We start from the raw sequence: 14,737 nt of genomic DNA, 5'->3' as shown, positions 1-14,737 counted from the left end.
AATTTCACCAAATGTAAGTTGACTTGTCAAGACCAATTTAAACCAACTTGTATATATGTATATTTGCTAGACTACCATGTATCTACTTCATCTTGCTAGGAATATTTCTATCTGCTGGAATAGAATGCATGTGTTAGTTCCCTCCTCACTCTGTTGACAAATATATTTGAGACCTCTCTAGATGTCAGGCTCTGTTCTGGATGTGAGGGATATAGAAAAATACTATGTTAGTTAGGCTCCTGCCGCCATAGCTGGCACAGACTGGTGGTGGAGGCGGCTGACATTAATTACACAGTGGTCAGGCATCCTACAATGTTGGTCATGTGTTTGGGAACAGCATTTGAGTTTTCTCCTTGTGCATATGTGAGAGCTCAGGCTTTCACTGTGCCTGTAGATGTGAGCTCCTAATGTGTCAGAGAAACACAGGAAGCCAGAGGAGCTTGGTTTCTTATATGCCCTTCATTATCATAGAATTATCTCCAAACTTGAAGTGCTCACACTAAAGCATGTTTTAATTAAATTGTATGTGCATTATATAGAGAGAGGCCTTGGAGATCTTTATATCTTTTTACCTTTCTCCAAAAAACAAAACAAAACACAGAAATGGTTATTTTCTCTGAGTTTGACTACATTCCTGTTAGAACAGATTACATTTTTAGTGCCCCTCAGGCTAACCAAATGGCACTGTTTCTTTTTGTCTTATGGAGCCCGGCACAAAGCAGGGTGTATAATATATGCCTAGCAAATTCTGAGTCTTTGATTTGCTGATTGACTGACACTATAATCTAGGGTTCCTGAATGAGACTGCAGATGGGTTTCTTAAAATGCAAATATTTAGATGGGTCATATTCTTTCTCTTTGTTTCCACTGAGATGATTCAATTTTCCTACTTAGCAAAAGCAAGCTGCGTTTTGTGATCAAAAGCAGTGCCAGCTTTCTTATCATGTTGTACGGTAGCTCTGTGACCCCTGAGCCCCAATTGTCTCAGATACAAAATAGGATTAGTAATAATGTCCTTCAAAGTTTTCTATGACGGCTTGGAAATAATACAGGTTACTAGTTTAGCACCTGGCACATAGAGGTTCCTCAGTCAATAACAATTTGATGGTATTATTTTTATCATCATCATGAAAGTGGTTTTTGCAAGATAAGCAGAAGTTGGTGAAATTTGTATTCTGAAAAGGAGAAGGCAACAGATGTGGAAGATAACCTCATTTTAAAATGTTACCTTGTGTCTAAAATGGTAAGAAATCTATCTCATTTAGGACCCCATTAGCAAAATTTCCTATTGGTCCCTGAAGAAGCTGTGTCCTATTAAAATTCTTTGTATTTTCTAAGAAGACTTTTTCCGTTCTAGTGACATCCATACTGGGTCCACTGATAGGGAACTTTTCTACCTTCAATTTCCCTTCTTTGCCAGTTTTCTCATCTCTCCTTTAACAGGGTCATATATGATAAACTCTAACTTCTCTTTCTGATCTCAGAAATGTACACCTTATTACATTAAAACATTAAGGATTTCCAAATCATTGCTGGTAAGGAGAGCACCCTTTGTTTATGGCTTCTTTTCCAACTTCTATTTGCTGAGGGTAACAGATTGTTACAGTGTCAGTTTTACTTACTGATGCATGGACTACTCATGTAAAACCTGTAAAATCAGAGCCCTGGAAGTTGGACCTTCCAAGTGCAACTGTCAGCTGCCTACCCTTCCTCATGATTCAGGACCCATACTGCCATCTGTCCAGATCACAGGCTGCACAGGGAGGTGTATGTGGTTCCTGGTAGGGATAGGGTTGGGAGTTTTGCCAACAGAGCACGATAATATCTAGGTGACTTTCACATCATCATTTTTTGGTCTAATCTCTGGTTGTATCTGATGGCCCCACCTCTGCCTTCTGCCAGCATGAGCCTGGGTCCATTCACAAGGTAATTTGAGCACTGAGAAAATAGTTTCAGATATCCTTCAAAGCAGAATTTAACCAGACAAGGTAAATGTTTATTAAGCTGCAATAAACATTTTCCTTGAACAATCTCTTTAACAAACTATTTGTGACCTCCATAGAGGATGTTCTTTATGGCTACTTCAGCAACAAGTACTTGCTCATGGCCCCATGTCTGAGGGTGTGCATTACACAACATTTACCTTTGCTTCAAAAGACAAATTTGCTTTTCCTGCCCTCTGCTACCATACACTTTGCAAATACATCTCTGATTAAAACTTTAATGTTTTAATATGTATTTTAATTTTATATTCTGTCATGACTATAAAGGCCAGATTAACCAAAAATTCATTAACTGTGGCATTTCTTCAGAAGATCTTATTTTTTTATTTTTATTTTTTTTTCTATCCTCACCCGAGGATACTTTTCCATTTTTTGTACAGATAGAGTGGGAGGGAGAGAGAGGAAGGGAGAGAGAGAGAGAAACATCGACGTGAAGGGACACATCGAGTGGCTGCCACCCGCGCGACCAACCAGGGCCGAGGACAAACTGCAACCGAAGTACGTGCCCTTAGCGGGGACTGAACCCAGGTCTCTCTGGACCACAGGCCGACGCTCTAACCGCTGAGCCAAACCGGCCGGGGCAGAAGATCTTAATTTTTAAAGGAAGTATGGAGCTAATTCTGACAAATGTTGGTTGCTATGATAACACTGCTGCGGACAGCTGAGTTATGCTGAGACCTGGCTGCTGAGGGATTATGATGGGATTGCAGGCCATACCAGGAAAGTGGATTGGAAAAGATAATTGAGGTGAAGGTCAGGGGGGGAAAAATTTACAAAATTTCTTATAGAAAGGAGACACATAGATGTATCAAGTGAAGTTTATAGTACTAGGTGCCACCTTTGAAAGGAGCACCAGTGGAGGTCCAGTGTTCCATGGGAGAACTCACCACTACAGTCATGCTGAAGGAAAATTATGACCTTCAGTGTTTTAAATATAGTTCCTGTGAACAGGAGTACTAGCCACTAGTCTGTTTTTTTTTTTTTTTAAATACAGGAATTTTTTCTTGGGGCCATAATGACCCTAGTTGCCTCTTGCGCTTTTATTTAAAATGGATCATGAAGAAAATGTTGTAATTTTATACAAATGCTAGGATCTTCAGACAAGTCAAGAGCTCACGTTGGATCCAGAATATAAGCTGAGCAAGAAAAGGCCAGGGTGGGCTGTAGTCAAGATTCCCATTGTGATATGTATCTTTCTTTGTTGCATCCCAGCAGGATTCGGGGGGTCACTCCAGCTCCAGTGCTAATTAGTGGGAGAATCAGAACTAAAACTTGGAACTCCAGTTCCACCTCCAGTGCTGCTGCCACTCTGTCATATTTCCCCACTTGTAAAATGCAAACACTGGGTTAGATGAGCCCCCGGGTCCTTCCAAGATTGGGATCATATAATCTCTAACTTGCAAACATAGCTGTGCATGTCCAAATGCCAAATTTCTAAGTGTTCTCAGTTGTAACTCTAAAGTACAACATATAAAGCCAGGAGAAGGTTAGGTTGTCTTCTTTTCCACTTTCCCATTCTGCACATATCTTTCTAAACAATGAAATCTACAGGACTAGTAGCAAAAATAATATAGTGAAATTCTATTCAACCAATCCCTTTTTGATATTTTTTATCGTATAATTTGCTATTAAGAAGAATTTTTGTGACATGTTTGCTTAGATACCCAGCTACTACATGTATAAAAGTATAGAAAGATTTTATTTATAATCTATGAATCTCAATTTAAAGAGTAGCATTCCAAGAGTGTAAGTTGAATGTATTGGCTGTTTATAAGAACACACTCATATTCTTCATCTAACTTACCTTGTTGGGAGTTGTCAGTAGGAAACAGTGGGTCTGTGGAGGTGCTCCAGGTCTCAGGATCACTATGGATCTCCGATTTGAAAGGAAAGGTGTATTGTCTTCTTGGATGTGGGTTGATGTCAAAAGTCACATAATTTAAAGTTAAACACTCCCAGTTCTGGTTTACTAGTTGCATGAATTACTTCACCTGTAAGTATTATTTGACTTGTCTAGAAAATGGGAAGAATATCTAATAGAATTTTTGGGTAATGTATCATAAATGTCAAATACCTGCATGGTGCCTGGAAAACTATAGATTCACAGTTAATGTCAGTTTCCCTCACAGGCTACTGAATGTACATATATTGAAACTGTCAAGGAGAAACCTACTTGTGGATTAGATCCAGGTTTGGGTAAATTGGTAAGCCTAGAATTCAGTGATCTTTCAGCCAAGGGCCTCTGCCAAGAGCAAATGTCAAAAGATGGATACTCTCTGTCTCCATGTTCTTTAGCCACGGAAGAACAGTGTTTAGCTAAAAAATATATATATTTTATATTCTCTACTTATCATTTGTGTCATTTCTGCAGGAGGATTTTAATGAAAATGAAATGCATTCCAGGAGCATGTAATGGAAAACTGAAAATATGAAAAAATAAATCACAAAAAATATATCAGATTCACTATTACTAGTTTTTTTCATTTTAATGCACTCTACACTTAACTATACAAAGAAAGCCAAAGCTTCAATAGTACTATATTCTAGAAATATTAGACAAACCCAGGAGAATTTTCTGTGAACAAAGGCAGGAAAAGGTTTTTAAGGTATAATAACTAAGCCTGGTGTTGAAAAGTATGTGAGATTTTCATCCATCTCCATCCTAGATAGAAGACAACTAGCATCTAATGCCCCCACTATGAGTGTGGAGGCACCTTTCTGAAGCATGTAGGTCACCTACACCCTGCTGATATTCTGTCACCACCACTACATCCTCCTTTGACAAATATTTGGGGGATTCAGGACAGATGGTTGTGTGTAGATACTTGATGAACTCTCCCTACATTCTATTCTGAAGGGATATCTAAAAGTCACAGGAGGAAGTGCACATGGGACATTCTCAAATATAGACCACATGTTAGGATACAAACTAAGTTTCTACAAGTTCAAGAAGATTGAAATCACATCAAGCATCTTCTGGGATCACGATGTCATGAAACTAGAAACCAATTACAATAAAAACTGTCAAAAACATTCAAACACATGGAGGCTAAATAGCATGTTATTAAGCAATGAATGAGTTACCAATGAGATCAAGAAAGAAGAGAAAAACTTACTGTGAACTAATGAAAATGAACATACAACAACACAAAATCTATGGGACACAGCGAAATCAGTCCTCAGAGGGAAGTTCATAACACTATAGGCCTACCTCAAGAAACAAGAATAATTCCTAATAACTAACCCTACAACTTAAAGATTTAGAAACAGAACAAAAAGAAAAACCCACAGGTAGTAGAAGGAAGGAAATAGTAAAGATCAGAGCAGAAATAAATGACATAGAAACTAAAAAAGCAATACAAAAGATCATTGAACCAAGGAGTTGGTTCTTTGAAGAGATAAACAAGATTGATGAACCTTTAGCAGACACATCAAGAAGAGAGAAGACCCAAGTAATTAAAATTCAAACAAACAAACAAAAAGGAGGTGAAGTAACAACTGAACCACAGAAATACAAAGGACTATAAGAAAATACAATGAGCCCTGGCCGGTTTGGCTCAGCGGTTAGAGCGTCCACCTGCGGTCCGGAGAGACCAGGGTTCGGTTCCCGCTAAGGGCATGTACCTCAGTTGCAGTTTGTCCCCGGCCCTGGTTGGTCGTGCGGGTGGCAGCCACTCGATGTGTCCCTTTCGCATCGATGTTTCCCTCTCTCTCTCTTCCTCTCTCTCCCTCCCACTCTGTCTATACAAAAAATGGAAAAATGTCCTCGGATGAGGATTAAAAAAAAAAAAAAAAAGAAAATACAATGAACAATTATATGCCAACAAATTTGACAAACTAGGTGAAATGGACAAATTCCTAGAATAATACAGTCTTCCAAAACTCAATTGGGAAGAGTCAGAAAACTTGAAGAGACGAATAACAACTAAAATGTAAATGCAAGCAGTATCCCTGGCCGGTTTGGCTCAGAGGTTAGAGCGTTGGCCTGCGGTCCAGAGAGACCCGGGTTCAGTTCCTGCTAAGGCCATGTACCTTGGTTGCAGTTTGTCCCTGGCCCTGGTTGGGTTGTGCAGGTGGCAGCCACTCCATGTATCCCTTTCACGTCAATGTTTCTCTCTATATATATGTCTTTCCCTCTCCCACTCTATCTGAACAAAAAAATGGAAAAATGTCCTCAGGCGAGGATTAAAAAAAAAAAAATGCAAGCAGTAATCATTAAACTCCTAGCAAACAAAAGCCATGGTCTGGACAGCTTCACAGGGGAGTTTTAGCAAACATTCAAAGAAGTAACACCTATTCTCCTCAAACTATTCCAAAAAATTCAAAAGGAAGGAAGATTTCCAAGCTCTTTTTATGAAGCCAGCATAACCCTAATCCCAAAACCAGAAGAAGACAAAACAAAAAAAGAAAGTTATAGGCCAATATCCCTGAAGAACATAGATGCCAAAATTTTTAACAAAATTTTAGCAAATCGGATCCAAAAATATATATTTTTTAAAGTATACACCACAACCAAGTGGGATTTATTGCAGGGACGCAAGGCTGGTACAATATTTGCAAATGAATAAATGTGCTACACCACATAAACAAAATGAAAGATAAAAATTGTGATCATATCAATAGATGCTAAAAAATCATTTGACAAAATCCAAAACCCATTTTAGATTAAAATTCTCAGCAAAGTGGGAATAGAGGGATTATATCTCAACATAAATAAGGCCATATATGACGAATCTCCAGCCAACATCATCCTCAATGGGCAAAAATTAAAAGAATTTTCCTTAAGAACAGAAACAAGACAGGGATGTCCATGTTTGTCACTCTTATTCAACATAGTACTAGAAGTCTTAGCCACAGCAATCAGACAAGAAGAAAAAATAGAAGTCATCCAAATGGGAAAGGAAGAAGTGAAACTGTCATTATTTGCAGGTGACTTGATATTGTACATAGAAAACCCTAAAGACTCCACTGAAGTATGACGAGATTTAACAAATGAATTTGGCAAAGTAGCAGGATGAAATCAATATCCAAAAATTGTTGGCATTTTTATACACCAATAATGAACACACAGAAAGAGAAACTGAAAAAAAAGCAACCCTATTTACCATTCCAACAAAAAATTAAGATACCTAGGAATAAAATTCACCAAGGAGTTAAAATACCTGTTCTCAGAAAACTACAGGACATTGAAAAAAAGAAACAGAGGAATATATTAAGAAGTGGAAACATATACCATGCTTATGGATTAGAAGAATTAACATCATTAAAATGTCTATACTACCCAAAATAATCTATAGATTCATTGCAATCCCTGTTAAAATACCAATGACATATTTCACAGATCTAGAAGAAATACTCCAAAAGTTTATATGGAACAAAAAAGATCCCAAATAGGCACAGAAATCTTGAAAAAGAAGAACAAACTTGGAGGGATCACAATTCTGGATATGAGGCTGTACTACGAAGACGTTATAATCAAAACAGCCTCGTACTGGCACAATTACAGGCATATAGAACAATGGCACAGAACAGAAAACTCAGAAGTTGACCCAAGATATTATGCTCAATATTTGAAAGAGCATACAGTGGACTCAAAACAGTCTCTTCAATAAATGGTCTTGGAAAAATTGGACAGCTACATGCGAAAAAAAAAAAAAAAAAGAAACTAGACTACCAAATTACACGATATACAAGAATAAACTCAAAATGGCTAAAAGGCTGGAATGTCACTCATGAAACCATAAAAATCCTAGAAGAAAATGTAGCCAGCAAAATCTCAGACATCACACATAGCAGAAGTTTCACTAATACATTGCTTAGGGCAAGAGAAACAAAGAAAAATTTATTGAAAAGGGAACCCACTGTATGGGAGAACACAATTGCCAATGATACATCAGATAGGGGGTTAATTTCCAAAATATATATAGTACTCAAAGAAGTCCAGAAAAGGAAGATAACTAATCCAATTAAATGGGCGCAGGACCTGAATGCACACCTGTCCAAACAGGATATACAAATGGCCTAGATAAATATGAAAAATGCTCAACATCACTAATCATCAGAGAGATGCAAATGAAAATGACTATGTGGTATCACTTCAGACCTGCCAGAATGTTTGCCATCAACAAATCATCAAACAACAAGTGCTGTCAAGGATGTGGAGAAAAGGGAATGCTGGTGGGAATCCAGACTGGTATAGCCACTACAGAAAACAATATGGTGTTTTCTCAAAAAATTAAAAATTAAATTGCCATTGGAGCCAGTGATTCCAATTCTAGGAATATATCAGAAAGAATATATACACCCCTGTGTTCATAGCAGCACTATTTACATTATCTAAGATCTGGGAACAGCCCAAATGTCTGTCAGTAAATAAGTGGATAAAAAAGCTGTGGTACATATAAACAATGGAATACTATACAGCTGCAAGAAAGAAAGATCTCTTATCCTTTGAGGTGATATGGAGGGACCTGGAGAGTATTATGCTAAGCGAAATAAGCCAATCAGAGAAAGGCAAATACCACATTTGTGGAATATAATGAACAAAAACAGCGAATGAACAAAAGAGACCCAGAGACATAGAAGTAGGGAATAGACTGTCAAACCTCAAAGGGAGGGGTTGGTAGGAGGGCAGGAAGAGAGAAACCAAAGAACTTATATACATGTATGCATAATCAGTGTACACAGAGCAACAACATGGTGAAGGTGGGGGCAATGGGAGGGGGGAGGAGGGTGTCAATGCAGGAAAAGTGAGGGACATCTGTAACAAAACAAATAAATACAATAAATAAATTAAAGTCTCCAGAAGGAGAGTAAAATTGAACACAGAAAATATTTTCATGTTGACTGTAAACATCACGCCTTGAGAGATTTTACCTAATTTTAGATAACTAAACAAACACACAAAGCATAGGGCCTATATAAAAGTACTACAACAGAAGGAAAGCATTGCACAATAGATACAGAATTGAAATTTTCTTTAGAAAACAAAACAATGACAAGAAAAAATTACCACTCTGGCTGAATTTGCTCAATGGTTAGAGCATCGGCCCATGGGCCTTAGAGTCCTGGGTTAGATTTTCAGTTAAGGGCACATACCAACATCCAGATTCAATCCCCAGTCTGGGGTCGAGCAGGAAGCATTCAATCAATGTGTCTCTCTCACATGATTTTTTTTCCTCTCTCTTTCTCTCTCCTCCTTCTTCCCACTCTATCTAAAAATAAATGGAAAAAACATCCTCAGATGAGGATTAAAAATAATAATAATAATAAATTACCAAAAGTACAGCAAAAATATTTGAAAATTGTCTTTTGTTATCAGCAAAATTCAAGAGGACCTTGATTAGTTGAAATAAAAAATTAAAATGAGATAAGGCAACCACAATAAGATAAAAAGAGAGTTGCTTATGAGGCAGGTGAAAAGGGGTCTCAGTGATGTCAAAAAAGATTTTAAAGGGAAGAAATATAATATTAGAATTAAAATTTGCCTAAGAGTGGCAAAGACCATAAGCAGCCCTGTGGAGAATTTATTTCATGATATGAAGACAAACTGGAGGAACTCACCCAAACACAAAGAGGAAAAGCATGAGCTATAGATGTAGATGGAGAGGCCGAAGACTGAAGATACAACTCCTGGATATTTACTGTCCCTAAGAAAAAGCTGTAGGGACTGGAATAGAAGTGTAGGTGCTCCAGTTTCAATATAACAGAAGAAAACATGCTCCAGCTGAAGTTCCCTAGTTGAAAGAATTCCTGCATGCAGATCCTAAGAAATCACCAAAAAAAAAAAAAAAAAAATTAATGAGAGACTAGAATCTAAAAGTATTCTTTAAAATATTTGTATTTGAAGCTTGCAGAACAGTTCTGCAAGCATCCAGAATACAGAGAAAATGCATTACTAGACAACAATAATTAGGCCTCAAACTTGTCTTTTCCAATTAAAGGTCAGAAGCTGTCAGAAGGACATATAGATATTAAGTGCAAAAATAGAGCACATTTTAGCAATTCTACTCCAAGGCAGTAGTCCATCATGTCTGAAAGAAGCAGAAAGACATTACCAAATATATAAGGTATATAGCATCACATAGAACTCCTGAAAAACATTTTTTGAAGATGTATTGTGATTGACTGAATAATGAATCAAAATCAGTGTGGACAGATGGGAAGATATGATAAGGCAAATGTAGCAACATGGCAGTTGGAGATCGTAGGGGCTAGGTACTGGGAAATGTACTATATGATCCTTTTAATTTTTCTCTCTGTTGACTTTTTTGCATAATAAAATTTTGGGCAACCCCCACAAAGGTCCATATGTAGGACATCATACATGAAAAAAAGGAAAGAAAGAAAAGAAACGGGAGTAGTGTTTAGTATTTAAATTGTTTAACAATTTTTTTTTTTTTTTAGAGAGGAAGAGAAAAGGGGAGGGAGAGAAGAGGGTTGAGAGAGAGAAATATTGATATGAGAGCAAAACATTGATTGGCTGTCTCCTGCCTGCCCCCTATTGGGGATCAAACCCAAGACCTGGGCATGTGCCCTGACCAGGAATCAAACCCATGACCCTTTGGTGCACAGGACAACGCCCAACCAACTGAGCCACACCAGCCAGGGCTATTTAAATTATTTAAATGCATAGTTTATATAATTTTTGTAAATATGGTTACAAGCCAAGATTTTTCTCACAGTGTTTGTAACATTTTTAAGAACCGAAAACAGACTAGTTCAATTATAGATTATAGCCATTGATAGACTTTTTCTAAGAAACATCATCTATGTGTTGTGAAATAAACAAATAAAGCCCCTGTATGCTTAGAAATGAATAGAAATAAATACCTCAAAATGCTACCCTAAATCATGTCTTTTATTTTTAAACCAATGCTATTCATTATTTTTTAATCAGGAAAAAAGATCTATTTTCAATTAAAATAACCTGCCCTCTAGATAAGATGGAATTTCTGTCTAGGGAGTCTCTGCGGTTGTCATCTAGACCTGTGACATGAGTGGCAAGCTGTTTTCCAGGCATTGTTCAGAGATAATATTGCCAAGAAGGCAAAACAATGAATAAGTACAATAAATCAATAAATTACATAAAGCCAGAGATTACAGATTCTTTTGCAGCCAGTCATGACTCTTACTTGTCTGGGGTCTCCATCCTTGTTGACTTGCTTTCATGGCACTATCTCCTGGAGGGACTGACTAGTTTCTGTCACCCAAGTGTGTTTTCCTGCTTTGCTGGATACTGAAGCCATTGTTTCATTGCATTAATTTCATTCCACTGCCAGAAAATGTTGTAATGTAGCTAGGTGTTTGAAAGGACTGTGACATCAATGCCATAACCACATTGCTTTTTACCATGGAGACTGTTGAAGCAGAAGAGATAAAAGCAGTAAGATATGTATGATATAGTGAGAACCACTCACCATCTCAAAGATGTGTCCCATGTGATCCTTGTGATTTCTGTGTGACTAATGTGCACATTGACAGTAGCCAGTGACTTGTGCACACATGGAAACAGCATGTGCTTGAGGGCAGAAAGAAATTGTTTTTAGTTTCTCTTTGAATTAGATGTTTTCTACCATAAATATATTTAGCCAACAGATAGTATAGTTTTGCCAGAAGATAAGATAATGTGTATCTCTTAACATTTGAAGTGAAGAGAAAAATTTAATAACATTAAATATCAAAGGTTTGAAATACTTTGAGTAGTTTCAGTCCTCTGGTCTCCCTGGATAATACATTAAGATAGTAGCCATTAATTATTTGTGCTTTTTCCTAGAAGATGTAACATACACAGTAGCAAGCAAAGTCTAGAAAATGTTTTCCTTTTCTAAATCTACAAATAGCTAACAAATTGAAGTGCATAAAAATAATAAAAGAGGAATAACCCTATCACTGAAAATCTTTTCAATCTCTTCTTTATTTTATCTAGAGTTAACACCTAATCTGAGCAAATGGATTCTTGTTTACTATTGTATTTTAAGGTGGTTCTATTATTGCAGTTAGTAAATGTGCAGTGCAAGTACTTTGGGAAGAGCAGAAAATGTGAAACAGATTCCAGACATACAGGGAAAATTGTGGCACCACTGACATATTAGAGCAATGCCAGAGGCAGAAAGATGTGAGAGAAGCTAGGCAATGGACAATCGTTCTCTCTTCCTGCAATGGTCTTTAGGCTCTGTAAAACCAAAGTGTTGATTTTGGCTAGAGAAATCAAAATTCATTACTAATGGACTCAGAGAAGGATGGAGGACTGTTAATTTCTTCTCTAAGTAGGTCATTCAGATTGTTTGCCTTTTCCCCTCTGTAGTCAAAGTGGCAGTTTCTTTGACACCCTGACTGTACCAGCATTGTTAATGTCAATATTTTGGTGATTTTTTTTTGCCATCATTCTCATCAACAATTTTCCATATGCTCTATGCCTCTATGCCTCTGTGAGTGCGCGCGTGTGCGTGTGTGTGTGTGTGTGTGTGTGTGTGTGTGTGTGTGTGTGTGTGACAGGTGTGACAGAGATCAGGTAAATTGATAACCTGTAATTAGCTCCTGTGAAGACAAGGAAAGTCAGAGCAGACAGAGGCAGACTTGGCCTCCCCCTGCTGGTAGCCGGCATCACAGCAGCCACGTCGTCCTGTCTAAATCAGATCCAGTCAATGATGTCTGTTTAAACGATTTAGCAAAGGAAAGGTGGTAAAGTGTACATCTTGTGATAGTAAAATTTGATATTATCAAGTATATAGGCATATAGAGTGTTAGGAATAAGTAAGGAACTTGTTATTAATATTCTATTTGTATGAAGAGAGTTTAAAAATTACCTTTGAGAACACCATCAATGCTTCACAGAAATATATTCTCAGTTACTGCTCTGAGGTTCTAGAGATACAAACACAGCCTGTTTGGTTCTGGTTACAGGTCCTACTGGGAACTGATGCTGATATGACTGTCGGAACCTTGGTAGCAGCAGCAGAGGGGGCCTCAGTAGAGGAAGCAGAGGCAGGGAAGGAGACAGCTCTTCCTACTGGGGAAGGAGCAAGTATAGAGGAACCCAAGATCGACACCGAAACCACAGAGGCCATAGACAGCGACAGATCTCAACCAGAAGAAACAGTAGCAGCGGCACCTCAGGTAAGTGTCCTAGTGAAGTGGAGGTTCTAGGGAGATGCACCAGTTGGGATGCTTTGTTGGTTAATGGCAATAGTTCTTAGAAGTGGAATAGGTCTGTAACCATTTTATGGCATACTGCTCCATGAAAAAAAATAGATTCTCAAAAGGAGTGGTCACACCATTTTCTCAATGTCAGTGTTCTGGGGTACCACACAAGCCCCCAGGTCTAGGGTGGACTGGGCTTGAATTATGCACAGATAGAGGTATAGGAAACCATGCAGTAACTGATGGAGAAAAGGAATGAAGCACAGATGACAAAAGGATGGGAACAGAGGGAGGAGAAAAGGAATATGGTAGGGTAATAATAGGGTTGTTGTGTGGGTTATGTGAGAATAGAGCCTGGTGCTCAGCCTGGTGCCTGGCACATTCTGAGAACCCCATATTAGTAGTTAAATCAGATTACTATGATTACTATTTTGTGGTGGTTATTACTATTAGACTGCCTCCAAATTCACCCCAGAGTAGACTCCTTTTATCAAAATACCATCCTTTATTAAACTTTCAAAAGGAAAACGGGTCACTAAACATATACATGAAGTTGGACTTTGTCCCAGCCCTTCCTCTGTTAGAGAAGTGTTCAAGGCAACACAGCCATCTATGCCGGACTGTGGGAGCCTCAAACCCAGGTGCCAGAGCAAGGACAGCTCTTCCAAACCCCAGGTTTGGATCCTCTGTATTCTAGAAGGTAACAATGAAGAGTGGGTTTAATGTTATGCTTTCCATTTTTCTGATTATTTTACTCATAATAAATTTCCAGAAATCTCTCCAGGGTTACTCAAAGTTTGACATTGAGTTACCCCTTTCATCCCACTAGAGAAACAGCAGGTAATATTGGTGTTCGGAGAAATAACTCAATAGTACATTCTATTCATTGTAATACTTTCCTGTCACCATGTCAGGAATATTTTTGTATACATTGTTATACTTGTTGAAAGAGTGTATTGTTTTCTCCAAATTCAAGAATGGAAGTGCTTATGTCCACTAATATCTGAGGGAATATAGAACCTAATCTGGAGAGCAATAAATATCTCCAGACTTCCATTATGTGAGTTAAATTCCCCTCCTTGCTCATCTTTGTCAAAACATAAAAGGGAGGTCTTGATCCTTCTGCTTTCCCAGGCACTAGAGTGTTGGAGTGGTTGGTGGGAATTGTAATCCCCTAAACTGTGACTATGGTGTGGCTCTAATGATAATCAACAAGCAAAGGACTGGTAGATTATCTCCAAACCTGGACCACATCTCTACCAACAATGTGGTTTTAGGTATTTGGGAGCCCCATGAGACCCTGGGAGAAAAGCAATCGCGAGTTTGTCAGCTTCAAGTGAGTGTTAATAGTCAATGGGACAAGAATGGACCACTGCAAAAATGAGCCCATCCTTGGAATCCTACTGCCTTTTCTTTCAGGACTGTCCACCCTGCCAGGACTCCTGCTCCCTCTCCACAGTCTCCTATCCCTCTTCCCAGGTTATGCAGAAACCTCACTCTTATCAAACTGGATGATTGTTCAAGGATCCAGAAATTCATCCCACTAAGGGTATCTCTCTCAGGAGAGAGAGAAATAAGAAAGGCAGGAGGCC

General features: G+C 38.2%; 1 protein-coding gene across 5 annotated transcripts in view; it reads left to right on the top strand.

Annotated features, from left to right (window-relative positions):
* AMPH (amphiphysin) overlaps positions 1-14,737 on the top strand; it is a 344,846-nt gene that overhangs the window by 322,440 nt on the left and 7,669 nt on the right. For all 5 annotated transcript variants that reach the window (XM_036247404.1, XM_036247401.1, XM_036247402.1 and 2 more), the window contains one exon: positions 12,909-13,121. In XM_036247404.1, the coding sequence (XP_036103297.1) occupies positions 12,909-13,121 (213 nt within the window). The remainder of the gene's footprint in view (positions 1-12,908; positions 13,122-14,737) is intronic.

The sequence above is a fragment of the Molossus molossus genome, unplaced genomic scaffold, assembly GCF_014108415.1.
Source record: "Molossus molossus isolate mMolMol1 unplaced genomic scaffold, mMolMol1.p scaffold_m16_p_7, whole genome shotgun sequence".
Classification (NCBI taxonomy): domain Eukaryota; kingdom Metazoa; phylum Chordata; class Mammalia; order Chiroptera; family Molossidae; genus Molossus; species Molossus molossus.
The sequence above is the reverse complement of the archived record's forward strand: the minus strand, read 5'-3'. Positions and strand labels throughout refer to the sequence as shown.